This window comes from Coregonus lavaretus, assembly GCF_964263955.1.
Source record: "Coregonus lavaretus genome assembly, chromosome: 3".
Classification (NCBI taxonomy): domain Eukaryota; kingdom Metazoa; phylum Chordata; class Actinopteri; order Salmoniformes; family Salmonidae; genus Coregonus; species Coregonus lavaretus.
In genome coordinates this window covers 7,829,894-7,852,859 of record NC_139990.1, presented here as the reverse complement: position 1 = coordinate 7,852,859, position 22,966 = coordinate 7,829,894, and the positions used below count along the sequence as shown (strand labels likewise).

General features: G+C 44.1%; 1 protein-coding gene across 1 annotated transcript; it reads left to right on the top strand.

Annotated features, from left to right (window-relative positions):
* Positions 1–440: 440 nt before the first annotated feature.
* On the top strand, positions 441–5,154 carry LOC311106408 (homeobox protein XHOX-3-like; the record flags this gene model as incomplete). Its single annotated transcript, XM_084148738.1, has 3 exons — positions 441–813; positions 2,052–2,287; positions 3,304–5,154. 3 exons carry the CDS (start codon positions 441–443, stop codon positions 3,829–3,831), a joined length of 1,137 nt encoding a protein of 378 aa, XP_084004864.1. The 3' UTR covers positions 3,832–5,154.
* Between the last annotated feature and the right edge of the window lie 17,812 nt (positions 5,155–22,966).

Sequence of the window (22,966 nt, the reverse complement as noted above, 5' to 3'; positions counted from 1 at the left end):
GTTGCAAGCGGCATGCACTACCAATTGATAATGTGCTTGTAGCCTACACTCCTTTCCAAAGCTGCTTGTCTTCCCTGTTATCCCTCATCCCGCCGTCGTGATTGCTCGTTCTCTGTTTATCCACATCCAATCGATGCGTGGCGTCATCAGGGGTGCCATTATGACGACTGCCCTATTAAGAATGACAGCTCCAGAGAAAGAGCATGCAATGGTGAACCCTCCCAGGGCTTGTGCCGCACTCTGAAGCGCTCGCCTCGCAGGATCAGAACGTACATCCCCCTCTCTTCTCTCCTCTCATTTCAATCAATTCCTCTACTCTTTTTTCTCCACTTTCACGACTGAATCCACTCGCCACCCGTAGCCTGCAGTGTCACAGACAGCTTGGCTCTCTCCATAGTGATTTGGCGCCCGTTCATTCGACTCGCGTTCGTTCGTCGGTAATGGAAAACAGAAAGGAGATGGTGATGCTTGCGGAGGGTGGTCAACTTGGCAAGGCGGTTGGCAAGACGAGCTCTAATTTCTCGGAAGCAGTTGGAAGCCCCGCGCGAGAACCGCAAGGAAAGACGGTCCACAGGAACTGCCTGAGCCCTGGTTCTGCACCCTACTCGCGAGACAGAGCGGACGAGGAGGTGGAGGGCGCACACGGACGCGTGTGCGCCGATATAAGGCCGGTTGGCATGTCCTCTTCTACGGAGAGACACCGGATAGATCACACCAACAAAGAAACGAGCAGCTCGGACACAGAATCAGACTTCTATGAGGAAATTGATGTGAGCTGCACGCCAGAAAGCATGGACTACCCCGATGGGAAAGGTAATGAATAAAACGGAATGGCACTCTTCATTTCGTTTTCTTTAACACATTGCATGGATGTGATTTTGAAGTTGGGAAAATGTAAACGAATTAATGCAACCGATGTGACGCTGTAAACATGGTCTACAATCGATTCGTAGTAGCCTATTTCTGTGAATGCAGCGTCCAGAATGAAAAAAGTAAATTATGGCGTAACATATGCAAGATATTCCGTACGATTGAATTATGGATAAGGAGTGACATTTTACTGAACATAATTATTGTTTTTTTAACAACGTTCATTTGGAATGAATTAATTTCTCTATAGATTATTACATCCACAATCATGAGAGATCTTAGCTTGTTATAGGGTTACACCCCCTTAGCTAGGGTTTTAACCACAGTGTCACTTTTAAAGTCACCCCGGCGCCAGACACCCTATAGCAAATTAACCAATTTGCACGTATACTACTAGTAGAGATTTTAAGTAAACAAACCACAAATAAAAATGACAGACCCCAAAACACTAGAATACCTTATTAATTCGTTGGTAGACTGATTGGAATTATCTGGGGACCATACTCAAGGAGAACTGACATCACACTGGCCATGTCTTTATGAAAAATAGGCTCCAAATGAATTGTCTAATGCTAATTATTTGCTTTTTTCATTTTTTACTTATCTATTTTTTACTTAACACTTTTTTTATATTCTTAAAACTGCATTGTTGGTTAAGGGCTTGTAAGTAAGCATTTCACTGTAAGGTCTACACCTGTTGTATTCGGCGCATGTGGCAAATAATATTTGATTTGATTTGATTATTACCATATGTATTTTGAGGACCTGTTTTCAAATTAATGGGAAAAAGTAGCCTACATGTTGAACGAATGATTATATATTCTATTCTCTTCACATTCAATTGGGTGCTGCATAAAATATCACAATGATGGATTAATATAATTATCCCTTCTGCAGTTAGCTATGGTATTCATTTATCTGGATTATTTAGTTTACTCTAGGCCTATATAGGCTTAATATATGATGAGATGCATTTTGGGTAGTTGTGGTGCTCTGCTTTCGATTTATGTCAACCTCAATCAAACGAAAAATAGAGGCTGCAGTGACAATTATACAAAACAAAAATAACAAAAGAAAACATGTACAACATATAATTGTAGGAAACTATTGTCATCAAATGTATCTTTACTTTATGCTATTCAATAACTAATGATCTGATTCATGTTTTAAACCCATTCCAGGTCGAAACGGTGATTCCCCATGCCACCCGAGTGACAACGGCATGGATCTTGGTAAGATTAGTTCAGGACAGGGCTCGCTGTCTTACGGGGCCGACGTGATGCGACGGTACCGGACAGCCTTCACTCGGGAGCAAATCGGCCGGTTGGAGAAGGAATTCTACCGGGAGAATTACGTGTCCAGGCCGAGGAGATGCGAACTGGCGGCTTCACTAAATTTACCAGAAACCACAATCAAGGTAGGATAAGGGTCTTCGGCTTTAACAGTAGCCTATTTCAACATCATAACGTTTCTCGACTACATCTAGGCCTATTGCCCATACAACATATTTGGCATAGAAAGGACATATCTTAGTTGCAAATCTAAAAAGAAAATGTGAGTTCACTTGAAATCACATCAGACAAATCGAGGCCTTGGCTACTTAACCTATATTTATGTGGGTTCTCAAAACAATACAGTAAATGCAATTTCACGGGCAATATTTACCGAAATAAAACGTTGATTCATTGTGTTAATGATTAAACAGGAAACATTTAAGGGGCGAGCTTAAGAATTTGCATAGGCCTATACACTGAGTTTACAGAACATTAGGAACACCTTCCTAATATTGAGTTGCACCCCCTTTTGCATTCAGAACAGCCTCAATTCGTCGGGGCATGGACTCTACATGGTGTGGAAAGCGTTCCACAGGGATGCTGGCCCACATTGACTCCAATGCTTCCCACAGTTATGTCAAGTTGGCTGGATGTCATTTGGGGGGTGGACCATTCTTGATACACACAGGAAACTGTTGAGCGTGAAAACCCCTGCAGCGTAGCAGTTCTTGACACACTCAAACCGGTGCACCTGCAACCTACTATCTACCCGTTCAAAGGCACTTGAATATTTTGTCTTGCACATTCTCCCTCTGAATGTCACAATCCATGTCTCAATTGTCTCAAGGCTTAAAAATCCTTCTTTAACCTGTCTCCTCCCCTTCATCTACACTGACTGAAGTGGATTTAACAAGTGACATCCATAAAGGATCATGTCTTTTTCACCTGGATTCACCTGGTAAGTCTATGTCATGGAAAGAGCAGGTGTTCCTAGTGTTTTGTACACTCCGTGTATGTCTGGCCACTGCTCTCTAACTGTAAGGTCATTTGGAACCTTGCGTAAAAGTGCAAAAACAGCTGTAAATATGTTGTCTGTCTCGTCACAGACATATGAAGGTTAATATTTTACCCCACCTGTCTGTATGTTTGTGTTCCATAGGTGTGGTTCCAGAACCGACGAATGAAGGACAAGCGGCAGCGTCTGGCCATGACGTGGCCTCACCCCGCCGACCCCGCCTTCTATACTTACATGATGAGCCACGCGGCCGCCACCGGGAACCTCGGTTACTCCTTCCCGTCCCACCTTCCATTACCGTATTACTCCCACCTTGGGGTCGGAGCCGGCTCGGCCTCCTCCGCCACCCCGTTCTCCAACCCACTCAGGTCCCTCGACAGTTTCCGGATGTTGTCTCATCCCTACCAGAGGCCAGAGCTGCTGTGTGCGTTCAGGCACCCGTCCCTGTACCACAGCCCGGCCCACGGCCTCGGTCCCGGGGGGAGCCCCTGCTCCTGCCTCGCCTGTCACTCCGCTCAAACAAACGGCTTTCCACAGAGGCCCACCGGGTCAGACTTCCCGTGCTCCCCAACGAGCAGGACTGACGCGTTTCTGACGTTTACACCGTCGGTGCTGAGCAAGTCCTCACCGGTGACTTTGGACCAGAGAGAGGAGGTGCAATTGACCAGATAAAACGAAGAGAGCACATCCACATGTGTTCATTGGACTGGGTCAATGAAGCGCAGAAGAGGGCCATACGCTTTTACCATGATGAGCTTTTATCTAACTTAAAGAAAACACATGAACAGGACTCAAACAGCATGAATAGAAGGCTCTTGTGGAGCAGACTCCATACAAGCAGCAGCATAAACGACAGGTACTGCAGCGCGTGCTGTTACATACACCTGCTACATAACAAAAAGGAGAGATGAGCGAGCTCGGAGCGTAAAAATAGCCTACCCAGTTTTTAAGCTATATTTTTTCAAGCACCAACGCGATGATCTCACACATCACGCTATCCACTGAAAAAATACATTTCAGTTACAAAATCCCATGCAGACTATGAAATATTCCGAGATCGTACAAAAAATACATTTGATTTATCTCAAATTAATTTGGTGCGAGGAAAGAGAGAGCTCAGGCGGACTGGGAATTACAGACAAACGTTTATCTCCGTGATGGATGGCGTTAACGGTTTATCATTATTTGTAGTCTCTTCACATGTCCAGTTCGACCTACATATATGGGGAGGCTAGTTACACTAGAATGATGTTTTCCATCTTATTTTTTTAACAAGGGAATTTGTTAACAGACTGCACCGTCTCATTATGGCTCTCTCTCCCTGCCTGAGTGTCCCTTTTTTGACGGTCTGGGGCCGAAATGTGCAGATGCTGGTAAAATTAGTAAGTGATGTATATGTACGTGGCGGATGAATTTTGAGTGTTGAATTAATGATAATACCGGCGGCGCGCGGAGGCCGGGAAGAATCGTTTCTGCCAAACGGTAACAAGGCGCCAGGGGAACGGATTAGCTCGCTCTGGCTTGACCCGGGAAGAGAGAGAAGCCATTGGACAATCACACCAGGCAAATTAGGCCGAGTTCGCTCGAGCTGCCCATCTCACCCATATACCCTCGACTGAACACTTGCTACCACCTCTCCGCCCCTGCCTACCGCCAATTCTCCCCCATTCTACTTTACCCTCAGCCAGTGTTCATAAGACCGAATGCTTGGATAAATGCATTGATAACGACTGATTCTGATACTATAAGCCTTATATTTATTATACTCATTCTAAAATAGTTTGGGGAAATTGCTATTATTTCATTATGTCCATTTATCGCTTTGCACTGTTACTGGCATAGTATTTTATCGAAATAACCCTGTCATGTTTTAGGGATAGTACTGTAAAAAGGCTCAAGAGAGCGAATTCATATAGGAACTGAACTCTCTGGTAATTCTTGCTGAATATATTGTTGGATTGTTCTGGACTTCAAATTTGCAATAAACAGCATTTCAAACAACAAAATCCATCGAATGTTTTATTCTACAACTCACGGAATAGGCCTACTAGTTTTCATTGCAGCCTGGCATCAGGGGAAGGCCTACATGTACAATCCTAATCTAAATCAAATTAAAAAAAATATATTCCAAAAGGTTATTCATATTCTATTGATATAGAACGAATTAATTGCACATTGTTAGGCCTAAAATAATAGAAGTAGGCCTATGGAACGTCCTAGCGATTTCTTTACTTGTAGGACTATTATAGACAAATGCCATAGGAAAATATAAAATACAATAGGCCTAAGGTACAGGGCATTGTCATTGCATATTGCTCCTAACAAAAGCAGTAATTTGACTGAAGTGGTCGGTGTCAAAATACAGAATTGCTGGGCGTAGTCTTGTGATGGGCGCGCGAGATTGTATGACAGCTCAGCGGTCCCCGGGCTCGGTTAAAACCAGTCATTATTTTCTCTCCCACCGGTTAATAGACAACGGCAGAATTAATTGTCTCGAGAAGATATTGGAATGCTAAAAGATCGATGATCCAACTGGCCCAACCAATCAGCGCGAGTTTAATTTGTTGACGCGTAATTGAGGCGTGCGCTCTCGGTAAATGACAGATTTCTGGATATAGTGGGACACTAGAAAGAGGCTGTAGCACCACGAGCTCAGAGGCTTTTAATAGGCGTTTACATCGTCGAGAGGGTAGATTAGAAGTTATTTCAGCAAATGATTAGTGAAAATGTGTGACATTTAAATCGAGGGTGGATAAAAGCGTTCCAATATTCTATGCTCCTGTAAAACGCAGTAACAAATTATCTGTATAGGCCTAAATATGTATTGAGTCTAAAATTAGATAAACTAAGTCATGTTCGCGCTCTAATGAACTCATCTCCAATGGTTATCTAACGAATAAACGAGACAGCATTAGCTTACTGTTATCGTGGTCCTCTGTAGCTCAGCTGGTAGAGCACGGCGCTTGTAACGCCAAGGTAGTGGGTTCGATCCCCGGGACCACCCATACACAAAAATGTATGCACGCATGACTGTAAGTCGCTTTGGATAAAAGCGTCTGCTAAATGGCATATTATTGTTATTATTATTTTAACTTAGCCCAACATTTTAGCAAACAATACGGTCTTATTATCGTGATACCTTTCCCTTTCCTATAAACACAAGTTTCTAAAATATATTAGCCTATATCTATTTTTCTATCTGAAGAGAAAATAATGTGTTGGCTAATTATTCGTTAAATCATGCTACTATCCGGCGTGCATTCCGATGTGTCACGAGGTAAAAGGCTCGTACTAATCAGGCAGCACCAGCTACCCCCCCCCCCCCCCCCCCCCGAAATACCCTCCACCCCATGCGCGCCCTTGTGATTGATCGCCTTATTAACTGGCGTTCTTGTAAGTGTGACCAAGCTGATTAAAATGCATATGTTTGGAATAATACACCGTTTAAGCCGCCCGGGTCAGGGCGAAGCCACAAGGCAGATTTATGTCAGCCATCACGCCATATTTTTACCTTACACGGAGGTTGCAGAAAGGAAAGGAAAATTGTTTTGGCTTGTGCATAATAAAATAATAACGTAAAATAAAATGTAAAGGAAATACATATTCAAATGCATTGGCCATTTCACAATTGTTTCCCATTGGACAGTGACAGTGTGAGTTCTGTTTAGCGGCCAGGACTGGTTGGGGCCCATACAGTAGCAACCCCCACCACCATATGATCATCTTTTCAAACGCGCGTCACAGTGCCAGAATGACACATAAGTGATACAAATTACAACCGCATTTACCCAACAACGCATATGGATCCCCAGCTCTCCCTCACTACGTTGAATCCTCAATTGCCTAATCCACCATCAACACTCCATTTAATCGCTGAAAGTATACGACCGAGCTACAAGATATGATGGGCTGCTATATTGCGCACATAACAGCAATTACCTCGGCCTTAGAATATGTTATTAGTGAGAATTGGCTCCGGGCTCGTCGGAACCCTGACTAGCACATAGCGTTTTGATAGGGGAGGTGCGAAGCAGCTGTCCACTGAAGAGAGAAAAAACACAGCCATCCTATCCGAGGCTGCTGCTGCTCTTTAAATTGCACTACATTCTAATTTACAGGCCCTTGTCGTAGCGCGCGGGCTGGCGAGGAGGCGTGGATGGACCAATCACTGAGTAATGATGATGAATGGGGAATTAATGCACATACAAGCGAGACAATTTAAGCCTTCATCTGTTTAAATAGACTTCCAATATCATTTGGAAACGGAGGTCACGTTAAATCAATCGGGCGACGCGTGAAAGTCGTTTTCGGTGGCGTCTTTATCAACATTATTTACGGCGCACGGGAGAGGGCTTTTATGCCGGGCTTGGCTCGGGAGGGGGGAGGAGGTAGAAGGGCCCGGCTGCTCAGAGCTGGTGACATGAGAGAGTTGGGGTGACTCTTCAATTGTCACCGGTTATTTTATTCCGGTGGAACTAAACAGGTTGTAGCTATAGCGTTTGTTTATGCGAGTCAATTCAGACTGGCCCATAACAATTTCCCTCAACTAATAGAGCTGTATGGATATAAAGCCAGAGTTTAACGGCCCACTATCTTATGTATGCATGTTTACACCATATGTTTACACACAATGTAGCCCCAGAGACAAGAAGAAAGCAATGGCTGGCAAGAGGCAAGATAGCACAATTGGCCCAGCGTCGTCCGGGTTTGGCCGGTGTAGGCCGTCATTGTAAATAATAATTTGTTCTTAACTGACTTGCCTAGTTAAATAAAGGTAAAATAAAAAAATAAAAAAATAAACAGGGGATGCTTTCAAACTGCCTCTTTTTGCAACGCTATCGTTATCTTTTAAGTCAATATGATTACATAAATCCCTGTTTATTTACGTGATTCTTTATCAAATATAATCACCCAAACTGTGCTCCACAAACACTTCTGGGAAACATTATAGCCCTCGAGAACCCAAGGGGGCTCAAGGGGGCTTCCAGTTTCCCCTGCTTGGTTTCTCAGCTGAAGGTATGGACCACAGATGGCCGATTGTGAACTACAATCCCGACGCTCTGTTTTTACGTTTAAAAACCTTAATAATCCTCGCTTGCGATATGGTTTTGGAAACATAAAGCCCTCTACTTTCACATCACATCAAAATAATTTCACAAATAGAAAATATACACTTAGGCCGCCTACTGTACACCGTTTTAACCGCGTTTAACACAGTTGCAGCCGACAGAATTTTTCGGTTACAACACTAATTCTGGCGATTCCGTTACCCACAGGTGTTAGGAGATGCTTCAAAAGCTAATTAGAGCAGGTGATTGCCTCTGTCTTCTGTAAACAAACGATGTAACATGGCGGTGTGGGAACCCTAACCCTATAAAGGTGTGTAGTAGCCTAATTTAACCTTTCCTTTTTTCTTTTTTTTTTCTTGCCGATGTGAAAATTCCAAATTGCTCTAACACCATATTGCAAGCGAGGCGTATTAACGTTTAGACAGCGTTGGAGCGTCGGTACATTTGCTTCAGGCGGTAGACAGGTTCATGATAAGACGGTATATGTTTAACGTTCCCTGTCTATGAAACACCACGAACTTCGCGTAGATTATGCTGCGTTCACGTGATGGCGGGAAATCTTAAGTACGACCTATGCCTACTGGGAAAAATGCACCTGTACGCCCCTTCAACTCGTAATTATGACTAAGAAACTCGGGTATGATCTCTGGACCCCGATCTTTCTCAGATGCTGAACTCTGGCGTCACGCACCACTGATAATGTAAACAAACATGGCCCTGAGTTCAGCAGTCAATGGTGAGAATAGTTCTTGCGTTCCTTCCGTGCACCTGAGAGCTCCAAATCGTTGACGTGAACGCGGCATTAGGAGCCTATAGGCCTACTGGAATAGGTGATGTAGCTAGTTCACAATCAAATAGCCTTATACCAAAACTGAGTTCCTCTTAATTAAAAAAAATGTTTTACCGTCTACTTCTGTGTTTAATAAAACAAATAGTCTAATGGGTAGTAAACACCAACTGACTGCCCTGGCGTGTCATTGATAAAACATGATTGTTGTGAAATCTGATGTAGAAGTTCCACCACATGACATCACATGACCAGTCCTCACAATGGTTTTCACATGTGCAGCGTTCAAAACAACTGGGAACTCGGAAATCTCCAACTTCTGACTCAGTGCGTTCAAGACAACTGGGAACTAGAAAAAAATGAGCTCAGACTGGGAAAATGGTTTTCAACGGTCATCCAACTCGGAAATACCAAGTCGGCATTCCCACCTTTGGGACAACGACTCCCATTGTTAGGGCGGAGACACGACCATCTCATCATTATATAGCCTACAGTAACTCTGGCATTGGTCAACAAGTTTCTTCCAAAATTATGTTAGTCAAACTGCAAAAACTTTTGGGTTTGGTATTTTACATGATGTTGCTAGCTAAATACAGTGGGGAAAAAAGTATTTAGTCAGCCACCAATTGTGCAAGTTCTCCCACTTAAAAAGATGAGAGCGGCCTGTAATTTTCATCATAGGTACACGTCAACTATGACAGACAAAATGAGAAAAAAAATTCCAGAAAATCACATTGTAGGATTTTTAATGAATTTATTTGCAAATTATGGTGGAAAATAAGTATTTGGTCAATAACAAAAGTTTCTCAATACTTTGTTATATACCCTTTGTTGGCAATGACACAGGTCAAACGTTTTCTGTAAGTCTTCACAAGGTTTTCACACACTGTTGCTGGTATTTTGGCCCATTCCTCCATGCAGATCACCTCTAGAGCAGTGATGTTTTGGGGCTGTCGCTGGGCAACACAGACTTTCAACTCCCTCAAAAGATTTTCTATGGGGTTGAGATCTGGAGACTGGCTAGGCCACTCCAGGACCTTGAAATGCTTCTTACGAAGCCACTCCTTCGTTGCCCGGGCGGTGTGTTTGGGATCATTGTCATGCTGAAAGACCCAGCCACGTTTCATCTTCAATGCCCTTGCTGATGGAAGGAGGTTTTCACTCAAAATCTCACGATACATGGCCCCATTCATTCTTTCCTTTACACGGATCAGTCGCCTGGTCCCTTTGCAGAAAAACAGCCCCAAAGCATGATGTTTCCACCCCCATGCTTCACAGTAGGTATGGTGTTCTTTGGATGCAACTCAGCATTCTTTGTCCTCCAAACACGACGAGTTGAGTTTTTACCAAAAGGTCCTATTTTGGTTTCATCTGACCATATGACATTCTCCCAATCCTCTTCTGGATCATCCAAATGCACTCTAGCAAACTTCAGACGGGCCTGGACATGTACTGGCTTAAGCAGGGGGACACGTCTGGCACTGCAGGATTTGAGTCCATGGCGGCGTAGTGTGTTACTGATGGTAGGCTTTGTTACTTTGGTCCCAGCTCTCTGCGGGTCATTCACTAGGTCCCCCCGTGTGGTTCTGGGATTTTTGCTCACCGTTCTTGTGATCATTTTGACCCCACGGGGTGAGATCTTGCGTGGAGCCCCAGATCGAGGGAGATTATCAGTGGTCTTGTATGTCTTCCATTTCCTAATAATTGCTCCCACAGTTGATTTCTTCAAACCAAGCTGCTTACCTATTGCAGATTCAGTCTTCCCATCCTGGTGCAGGTCTACAATTTTGTTTCTGGTGTCCTTTGACAGCTCTTTGGCCTTGGCCATAGTGGAGTTTGGAGTGTGACTGTTTGAGGTTGTGGACAGGTGTCTTTTATACTGATAACAAGTTCAAACAGGTGCCATTAATACAGGTAACGAGTGGAGGACAGAGGAGCCTCTTAAAGAAGAAGTTACAGGTCTGTGAGAGCCAGAAATCTTGCTTGTTTGTAGGTGACCAAATACTTATTTTCCACCATAATTTGCAAATAAATTCATTAAAAATCCTACAATGTGATTTTCTGGATTTTTTTTCCTCAATTTGTCTGTCATAGTTGACGTGTACCTATGATGAAAATTACAGGCCTCTCTCATCTTTTTAAGTGGGAGAACTTGCACAATTGGTGGCTGACTAAATACTTTTTTTCCCCACTGTATATGACTGATCTGAAAAGCACATTCATTCACTCGCAGGTAATTGAAAGACCCCTCCTGGGCTACGCGCCCAAATTCTAGTCCATTGCGCTCTGGCTCTGCCTACAACAAAATCACAGACTCAATCTTGCAAAGTTAGATTTGTTTTGGTTTGTTGCATTCAAAGGGGACTGATATAATGTTGATTTGATCACAGAAAAAACGTTGAGGTCCTGGGCTGAACAAAAATATAAATGAAACATGCAAAGTGTTGGTCCCATGTTTCATGAGCTGAAATAAAAAATCACAGAAATGTTCCATACACAGAAAAAGCTTATTTCGCTCAAATTCTGTGCACAAATTTGTTTACATCCCTATTAGTGAGCATTTCTCCTTTGCCAAGATAATCCATTCACCTGACAGGTGAGGCATATCAAGAAGCTGATTAAACAGCATGATCATTACACAGGTGTACCCTGTGCTGGGGACAATAAAAGGCCACTTTAAAATGTGCAGTTTTGCCACACAACACAATGCCACAGATGTCTCATGTTTTGAGGGAGCATGCAATTGGCATGCTGACTGCAGGAATGTCCACCAGAGCTGTTTCCAGAGAATTGAATGTTAATTTCTCTACCATTAGCTGCCTCCAACGTCGTTTTAGAGAATTTGGCAGTACGTCCAACCGGCCTTACGTTAACCACGCCAGCCCAGGACCTCCACATCCGGCTTCTTCACCTGCAGGATCGTCTGAGGGGGGTGGGGGGGTGTTCTGAGGAGTATTTATGTCTGTAATAAAGCCCTTTTGCGGGGAAAAAGCCATTCTGATTGGTGGGGCCTGGCTCCCCAGTGGGTGGGCCTGGCTGCCAAGTGGGTGGGCCTATGCCCTCCCAGGCCCACCCATGGCTGCACCCCTGCCCAGTCATGTGAAATCCACAAATTAGTGAATTTATTTCAAATGACTGATTTCCTTATATGAACTGTAACTCAGTAAAATCTTTAAAATTGTTGCATGTTGTGTTTATATTTGTGTTCAGTATATATAGTGCAAACTAATGGGGTGAACTCAATTCAATCTCTTGCGCCTCTGCGCAGCCTGGCATTTCTTCTTCGCGGCAGTCCTGGAGGAGGTTCGGGGCCACGGCCGCGATGTGCGCAGCTTAAAGGGAACATTGCCTATATGACTACCTTAAAGGGAACATTGCCTATATGACTACCTTAAAGGGAACATTGCCTATATGACTACCTTAAAGGGAACATTGCCTATATGACTACCTTAAAGGGAACATTGCCTATATGACTACCTTAAAGGGAACATTGCCTATATGACTACCTTAAAGGGAACATTGCCTATATGACTACCTTAAAGGGAACATTGCCTATATGACTACCTTAAAGGGAACATTGCCTATATGACTACCTTAAAGGGAACATTGCCTATATGACTACCTTAAAGGGAACATTGCCTATATGACTACCTTAAAGGGAACATTGCCTATATGACTACCTTAAAGGGAACATTGCCTATATGACTACCTTAAAGGGAACATTGCCTATATGACTACCTTAAAGGGAACATTGCCTATATGACTACCTTAAAGGGAACATTGCCTATATGACTACCTTAAAGGGAACATTGCCTATATGACTACCTTAAAGGGAACATTGCCTATATGACTACCTTAAAGGGAACATTGCCTATATGACTACCTTAAAGGGAACATTGCCTATATGACTACCTTAAAGGGAACATTGCCTATATGACTACCTTAAAGGGAACATTGCCTATATGACTACCTTAAAGGGAACATTGCCTATATGACTACCTTAAAGGGAACATTGCCTATATGACTACCTTAAAGGGAACATTGCCTATATGACTACCTTAAAGGGAACATTGCCTATATGACTACCTTAAAGGGAACATTGCCTATATGACTACCTTAAAGGGAACATTGCCTATATGACTACCTTAAAGGGAACATTGCCTATATGACTACCTTAAAGGGAACATTGCCTATATGACTACCTTAAAGGGAACATTGCCTATATGACTACCTTAAAGGGAACATTGCCTATATGACTACCTTAAAGGGAACATTGCCTATATGACTACCTTAAAGGGAACATTGCCTATATGACTACCTTAAAGGGAACATTGCCTATATGACTACCTTAAAGGGAACATTGCCTATATGACTACCTTAAAGGGAACATTGCCTATATGACTACCTTAAAGGGAACATTGCCTATATGACTACCTTAAAGGGAACATTGCCTATATGACTACCTTAAAGGGAACATTGCCTATATGACTACCTTAAAGGGAACATTGCCTATATGACTACCTTAAAGGGAACATTGCCTATATGACTACCTTAAAGGGAACATTGCCTATATGACTACCTTAAAGGGAACATTGCCTATATGACTACCTTAAAGGGAACATTGCCTATATGACTACCTTAAAGGGAACATTGCCTATATGACTACCTTAAAGGGAACATTGCCTATATGACTACCTTAAAGGGAACATTGCCTATATGACTACCTTAAAGGGAACATTGCCTATATGACTACCTTAAAGGGAACATTGCCTATATGACTACCTTAAAGGGAACATTGCCTATATGACTACCTTAAAGGGAACATTGCCTATATGACTACCTTAAAGGGAACATTGCCTATATGACTACCTTAAAGGGAACATTGCCTATATGACTACCTTAAAGGGAACATTGCCTATATGACTACCTTAAAGGGAACATTGCCTATATGACTACCTTAAAGGGACCATTGCCTATATGACTACCTTAAAGGGACCATTGCCTATATGACTACCTTAAAGGGAACATTGCCTATATGACTACCTTAAAGGGAACATTGCCTATATGACTACCTTAAAGGGAACATTGCCTATATGACTACCTTAAAGGGAACATTGCCTATATGACTACCTTAAAGGGAACATTGCCTATATGACTACCTTAAAGGGACCATTGCCTATATGACTACCTTAAAGGGACCATTGCCTATATGACTACCTTAAAGGGACCATTGCCTATATGACTACCTTAAAGGGACCATTGCCTATATGACTACCTTAAAGGGAACATTGCCTATATGACTACCTTAAAGGGAACATTGCCTATATGACTACCTTAAAGGGAACATTGCCTATATGACTACCTTAAAGGGAACATTGCCTATATGACTACCTTAAAGGGAACATTGCCTATATGACTACCTTAAAGGGAACATTGCCTATATGACTACCTTAAAGGGAACATTGCCTATATGACTACCTTAAAGGGAACATTGCCTATATGACTACCTTAAAGGGAACATTGCCTATATGACTACCTTAAAGGGAACATTGCCTATATGACTACCTTAAAGGGAACATTGCCTATATGACTACCTTAAAGGGAACATTGCCTATATGACTACCTTAAAGGGAACATTGCCTATATGACTACCTTAAAGGGAACATTGCCTATATGACTACCTTAAAGGGAACATTGCCTATATGACTACCTTAAAGGGAACATTGCCTATATGACTACCTTAAAGGGAACATTGCCTATATGACTACCTTAAAGGGAACATTGCCTATATGACTACCTTAAAGGGAACATTGCCTATATGACTACCTTAAAGGGAACATTGCCTATATGACTACCTTAAAGGGAACATTGCCTATATGACTACCTTAAAGGGAACATTGCCTATATGACTACCTTAAAGGGAACATTGCCTATATGACTACCTTAAAGGGAACATTGCCTATATGACTACCTTAAAGGGAACATTGCCTATATGACTACCTTAAAGGGAACATTGCCTATATGACTACCTTAAAGGGAACATTGCCTATATGACTACCTTAAAGGGAACATTGCCTATATGACTACCTTAAAGGGAACATTGCCTATATGACTACCTTAAAGGGAACATTGCCTATATGACTACCTTAAAGGGAACATTGCCTATATGACTACCTTAAAGGGAACATTGCCTATATGACTACCTTGGGGGAACATTGCCTATATGACTACCTTAAAGGGAACATTGCCTATATGACTACCTTAAAGGGACCATTGCCTATATGACTACCTTGGGGGAACCAGGTGGAGTAAAGGTAGGTTTTACTGGCTACATCAGGGTCTGAAAGTGTCCTAGTCAGCATGCTGATGTGATACTGATGGGATAGTTTTTATAGTTATGACTATGTGTGACACTCTGGCGCCGGGACGTTTGTATTTGAGCCAGGGTGTATTTTGTTTTGTTGGGTTTTGGTTTGGTTATGTTGGGTATTTGGGTGTATTTCTATGTTTGCATTTCTGTGGGGTTCATTTCTAGGTTTGGTCAATGACTCCCAATCGGAGGTAACGAGTGTCAGCTGTCGGCTCGTTATCTCTGATTGGGAGCCATATTTATCTGTATGTTTTCCTTTGGGTGTTGTGGGTTTTTGTTCCGTTTCGGTCAGTGTACCGTGGACTTCATTGAGTCGTCTTTTTGTTTTGTAGTTCTATAACGTTTAATTAATAAAGTCATGTTTCTTGGACACGCTGCGCCTTGGTCATACTTAGACGACATAGACGACCGTGACACTATGTCATTGTTCCCCAGCTTGCTCCATCACATCTTCTGTTTGTGGAACACAGCCTATGGAACTCACCCAGATCATGCAATATTGTTTTAAAATAATTTTATATGCACTTTGTTTTATGGGGGAGTGTTTTTGTTTTACGACCCTCTGGGCAGCCAATGGCTTTGCAGATTGGTCCAGCTCTATCCACACCTAATTTTATTTTACGGCATGTTGGCCGCTTTACTTCTCGGCAACAGCTTTGCCAATGGCGACAGGGAAAGTTTTCCTCACTCTTTCCCAGAGAATCATCAAACAGAATCAATAACGGAGAGAGAACGTAAATACACACACACACACACACGAACAGAGGAAAACATAAACATATTCCCACAGTCATGTTGTGCAACGCCACACAGCAGAATAGTAATGTTGGAAGGAGTCCTAGGTCTTTGACACTGGTTTCTGTAAGCCTTAACAGCTTTGGGTTACTTTGATATCCTCAGTGAGAATGCGTCATATGGTGTTATGACAGTGAATTTCAATCATTAAATTTGTCAATCAAATGTTATGGAAGCCACATAGCCATGTGGGTTTTGACTGGAGAGAGCTTACAGTGAATGTGTTTGGGTAGTTTTCTGTATCATGAGTATCGGTATTGTCTGGTGGGTATTTGGCCAATATTGTGTATGGATGGAAAAGTACAGTGACACTGTGCTCTGCTATGGCGGGTGGTATAGGTAACCTTTGCAACCTGTGTGTGTGAGCGTGTGCATGCACGTCTGTTTGTGTGTACTGCTTTGTGTGTGTGTGTGTGTGTGTGTGTGTGCGTGTGTGCGTGTATGCGTGTATGTGTGCGTGTGTGTGTGTGTGTGTGTGTGTGTGTGTGTGTGTGTGTGTGTGTGTGTGTGTGTGTGTGTGTGATGGAGCACCTCAGTGCTGTAGTGATGTAAAATTCATTATTTCCCGTCCGTGACCGTCACACTCGGCCTGCTGCACCTCTTCAGGGGGACAGGGATGTCCGGGCTTCCCCCTCTACCTGCTTGCCCCTCGCCTACCTCGCCACCCTTGTCCTACGTTCAGCCCCATCTGCTGAGTTGCTCTGATTGCTGACCAATGAGCACAGTTTTGTGACATCAACGGTCCTAATTGACCATCCTGTAATAGCATTTCAAAATGGAGTTGACCCTAACCACCAATAGTACAAGGTCAGATATTTTATCTTCACCCTGATGTGTGTAACTGCTGTGTGCGTGCTTGTTTGTGCATTATAGTGTGTGTGTGTGTGTGTGCTTGCTTGTGCATTCTATGTGTGCCAATGGCCTGTGTTTGTATGGATTGGTGGGTGCATGCATGCATGTATGTTCAGGGGGTTAAGTAGTGAGGTAAGGTTAAACCGTGGGAAAGACACTTGGGGAGATAGTAGCGCCAGATCGAGAGGGCATCAGTGAACAGCTAAAAGCCTGTGCTTAGTGTCTTTAATGGATGCTTTAAAAGGCCACTCACACTGTTAGTCTTTGAGCAGACCTCCCCAAACGTATAAACTTATAGAGAGAGGGAGGGAAGGAAGAAGGGAGGAGTGTGTGTGCGTGTGTGTGTGTGCGTGTGGATGTGCATGTGTGTATTGGTTGGTGAGTCGCTCTAGGGGGTCTGTACTAATGTGTGTGTTTATGTTAGTATGATGATAGGTTAGTTGTTCAGGAGGGTGTGTGTGTGTGTGTGTTTATGTGGGTTTTGGGAGTGAGTAAGTGCGTGTATTCAGTTTTTATGTACATCCGAGTGTGAGTATGCACATACGCAAGTTTGAACAAGAGAGTTGACCATGACAGAAATGGCACCCTATTTCCTACATAGTACACTACTTTTGACCAGAGCCCTATGGGGAATAGGGTGCCATTTGGGACGCAACCTAGGCAATCAAGGCCTGGGCTTTAGAGGATAGACATTGTGACGCAGACACACAGACCTGTGGCGTCTCCAGAACCTGACTCATAGACCAGGAACTCAGAGCCAGGGAGATGGGGGGGGGGGGTTAAAGAGGGGAGGGGGAACAAAGGGGGAGGGGGGTTCAAAGAAGGGGGGTCAAAGAGGGGGAGGGTCAGAGGGGGGGGTCAAAGAGGCGGGGTCAAAGAGGGGGGGATCAAAGCAGGGGGGTCAAATAGGGTCGGGGGGGGGCAAGGATAGGAGGGGTGGGGATGTGAGGTTTATTGGGATAGGTTTCTGTTGGTGATTCCTAGTGCAGGGGGAGAGGATGAGGAGAGGGAAAATAAGAGGAGTGTAGGGGGAGAGGGGGAAGGAGGGGGGGAGAGAAGACTGGTTTTATGGTTATGTTGTTTGCAATTCCTGTCTGTGAAATGAAAACATGGCCCCTTCAGATCCTCACAGGTTAATGGAACTTTTATGTCCTGCAATCATGTGACACCTGGCTTCTTTCCCTCCTCTCTCTCTCTCTCTCTCTCTCTCTCTCTCTCTCTCTCTCTCTCTCTCTCTCTCTCTCTCTCTCTCTCTCTCTCTCTCTCTCTCTCTCTCTCTCTCTCTCTCTCTCTCTCTCTCTCTCGACTACTCTAAAGTGTCTGTGATCAGGGTTTATGACATGACTATCAGCGGGTCAGGAGAGAGGCAGGGCTTCAGTTACTGGTTGAGGCTCAGTTTATGTTAGTTTATGTTTAGGTTAAAGGGTAAGTTTAGAGAAGGCTTGGGAGAGTAGTTAGAGAGTGTGTGATCTTAGGGCTACAGTAAGAGGCCTAAGAGTGGGGTTAGAGACACAGGCTTGGTCAGCTAGCAATGCTATGACCTGCTGCACAAGAGCAGCCAGAGAATTGACCATAATCTCTCCTCTCCTCCCTCCTGTCCATCCCTGCTATCATCCACCTCAGCTCCTTCATTCCTCCCCTGTCAATGTTCTTTAGTCAGAGGATGAGGCTTGGCTGGAGAGGGGGGAGAGGAGGGGTGCTGATGATAGGGGCATATTGTAGGTGTGGATTGATGGACTTTGGCTTGGGTAAGTGGGTCCGGGACTGGACAGGGGCATCATAAAACAGTCTGAGGGATGAGAAGCAGGAAGGGGCGAGACACAACTTTAATGTTCCTACATGACTCACACTGACTGTCCGTAATGAGTTTTATTCACTTCTATCATTTGAGTGTCAATGACGATCATAGGCCGGGGCGGAGAAAATGATTGAAGGAGGAGAGAGAGGGAGGTAGGGAGGGAGGGAGGGAAGGGAGATACATAAATACACATCTCCTATGACCACAAGGCGACCTGCAGTTGACCGCTACAAACAAGGTGATAAGGATGGTCATGTTGCAGTGACCACAAGATGACCAGACCGTTGCAAAGCAACCATAAGTAAGAGTTGAAAGCTTGTTGGAAAGCTGGAGAGCTGGTTATTTCTAAGTTAGAGTGGAAAGCTGATTGCTTGACAGATTTGGGATCACTTCAGTTCAAACGTGCTAATAATGAATGACATGACTTTTAGGACTGAAGAAATCACACTGTGAGGTAGATGAATACACACACACTTCTTTCCTAAAAAACATCAGTAGTTTACATTGCCCTCTCCTTTTCATTCTCTTTCTCTACTTCCTCTTATTCCTCCTGTTCTTCAAGCCCATGTTCTGTTTCTTCCTCCTCCCTCCCCTCTCTCCATCTAGGCACAACCTCCTCTCTCTCCATCCAGGCACAGTCTCCACTCCCTCCCTCTCCATCCAGGCACAGCCTCCCCCCTCTCTCTCTCTCTCTCTCTCTCTCTCTCTCTCTCTCTCTCTCTCTCTCTCTCTCTCTCTCTCGTCTCTCTCTCTCTCTCTCTCTCCAGGCACAGCCTCCTCTCTCTCTCTCTCTCTCTCTCTCTCTCTCTCTCTCTCTCTATCTCCATCCAGGCACAGCCTCCTTCCTCTCTCTCCATCCAGGCACAGCCTCCTTCCTCTCTCTCCATCCAGGCACAGCCTCCTTCCTCTATCTCCATCCAGGCACAGCCTCCTTCCTCTCTCTCCATCCAGGCACAGCCTCCTTCCTCTCTCTCCATCCAGGCACAGCCTCCTCTCTCTCTCTCCCTCTCCATCCAGGCACAGCCTCCTCTCTCTCTCTCCCTCTCCATCCAGGCACAGCCTCCTCTCTCTCTCTCTCTCTCCATCCAGGCACAGCCTCCTCTCTCTCCATCCAGGCATCCAGGCATAGCCTCCTTCCTCTCTCTCCATCCAGGCACAGCCTCCTCTCTCTCTCCCCCTCTCCATCCAGGCACAGCCTCCTCTCTCTCTCCCCCTCTCCATCCAGGCACAGCCTCCTCTCTCTCTCCCCCTCTCCATCCAGGAACAGCCTCCTCTCTCTCCATTCAGGCACAGCCTCCTTCCTCTCTCTCCATCCAGGATCAGCCTCCTTCATAAACAAGGGAGACGGTGATATTCCAAAATAAAAAAGATCAATATCTTCTCTCCTTCTCATCCTTTTTATGACTCTTCCTCCTCTCCTCTCCTCCTATAGACAAGAACCCTTCACAGGCACTCCACAGACAGGCAGTATAAAGATAATAATCAATATTGATCCAGCGAGAGACAGAACGAAAGAGAGAAGGAAAGAAAGAGAGAATAAGGAGGAAGGAGGGTGCGAAGGAGTGAGCGACCGGCCCTTACTCTGTCAGGTCTCTGACACAATCAATGAGCTTTAGCGGATAGAGGATGGATGGAGCCTCTGACTGCTTTAGCGGATAGAGGATGGATGGAGCCTCTGACTGCTTCCTGGTCGGTGTCACACCGCTAAAGAGATTACACCTCAGGAGCTACACAGTCATGGCCCACACACCTCTCTCTCTCTCTCTCTCTCTCGCTTTCCATATGATTATTGCGTGTAAGCCTGTTTTATGTGTGCATGTAATGTGTGTGTGTGTGCCTGCCTGTGTGGATATATATGGTGGGTGTTGACGTGACTCTACATGAAACATTGGTCTAATTTTTCACACACTCCACAGTATTGATCTGAAGGCAATATGCGGTCATCTACAGGGCAGTTACATTAGGAGGACATGACATATAAACACCTTACTGCCTATTTACAAGGCAGTTACGTTAGAGGGAAATTAGAGACACACACACACATTACAGACACTGTCAGCAGCAAAATTACATTAGAAATAAATTATTATGTGGATCAACTCCATAATATCTTAAAAATCAAATGGCCCATAACAGGTGTACCTCAGGGTAGCAGTACAAAACTATTCCATAATCCCATTCTGCAAACCCTTGGGAGAAGCCATTGGCGGTGGTCCGGTCCTTCGGAATACCATGGCCCCGTGCAAGGGGCTGTTGGGAATAGCCAGGAAGAGCTTTGGGAGGGGCAGAACAGCTATAATCCCTCATGTTTACCTCTGACAGACAGCACCAGAGTCATTTCTATTTTAATAAACAGGGGCCTCTATATTTACCTGCTTACCACAGCCCAGCGCCCCTGGGCCACTGCGACCTTCTGGATGTGTGTGTGTGACAGAGAGAGAGACAAGGATGGGGGACTAAAGCAGCTAGCTACGTAGAGAGGAGATGTAGCTTCAGCTCCATCATCAGTGTGTGTGTGTTCAGCAATGTAGGTGTACAGAGTGACCAAATGGATTGTGTGTGTGTGTGTGTCTTGGCCATATTGGAATATATACTTATGTCTGATAAAGAGACCACTATGTGTCAGTGAGCAGTATGTGTATCCGTGTGTGTGTGTATCTGTGTGTGTGTGTGCTTATCCATCTGTGAGTATCTGTATGTGTGTGTGTGTATCCTTGTGCAGTGTGTGTGTGCACATTTTAGGGTGAGATGAAGATTCAGCTGTGTGGATGAGAGCGCAGGATTAGTGATGACAGCAGAGAACGCAGTATCCCATCATTCCATGTCCAGCGAGCGGCCGTTCCGCCAATGACACCGTACCCTGGGGGAAGGCCAGTTCCGCCCCGTCAAGGTGCATTATGGGAAGATGGATGTGGCACAGAGGGATGGAGGGAACACCCCTAATGCTATCTCTATCTATCCCTCTCTCTCTCTCGATCTCCCTCTATCCATCTCTCTCTCTCTATCCCCCTCTTTCCATCTCTCTCAATTCAATTTCAATTCAATTTAAGGGCTTTATTGGCATGGGAAACATATGTTAACATTGCCAAAGCAAGTGAAATAGATAAACAAAAGTGAAATAAACAATAAAAAATTAACAGTAAACATTACACTCACAAAAGTTCCAAAAGAATAAAGACATTTAAAATATCATATTATGTTTATATACAGTGTTGTAACGATGCGCTAATAGTTAAAGTACACAATATAGGTTGCATTTACAATGGTGTTTGTTCTTCACTTGTTGCCCTTTTCTTGTGGCAACAGGTCACAAATCTTGCTGCTCTGATTTCACACTGTGGTATTTCACCCAATAGATATGGGAGTTTATCCAAATTGGATTTGTTTTCGAATTCTTTGTGGGTCTGTGTAATCTGAGGGAGATATGTGTCTCTAATATGGTCATACATTTGGCAGGAAGTTAGGAAGCTCAGCTCAGTTTCCACTTCATTTTGTGGACAGTGTGCACATAGCCTGTCTTCTCTTGAGAGGTATTCTGCCACTGTGTACTCTCCGTTTAGGGCCAAATAGCATTCTAGTTTGCTCTGTTTTTTTGTAAATTCTTTCCAATGTGTCAAGTATTTCTCTTTTTGTTTTCTCAAGCTGGTCTAATTGTGTTGCTTTCCTGGGGCTCTGTGGGGTCTGTTTGTGTTTGTGAACAGAGCCCCAGGACCAGCTTGCTTAGGGGACTCTTCTCCAGGTTCATCTCTCTCTGTAGGTGATGGCTTTGTTATGGAAGGTTTGGGAATCACTTCCTTTTAGGTGGTTGTAGAATTGAATGGCTCTTTTCTGGATTTTGATAATTAGCGGGTATCGGCCTAATTCTGCTCTGCATGCATTATTTGGTGTTTTACGTTGTACACTGAGGATATTTTTGCAGAATTCTACATGCAGTCTCAATTTGGTGTTTGTCCCATTTTGTGAATCTCTCTCTCTCTCTCTCTCTCTCTCTCTCTCTCTCTCTCTCTCTCTCTCTCTCTCTCTCTCTCTCTCTCTCTCTCTCTCTCATTGCCTCAGGTTCAGACAGACACACATCACAAATATCACATTATAAACTGGTTGGCTCGAGCCCTGAATGTATTTTTACTGTTCTAATT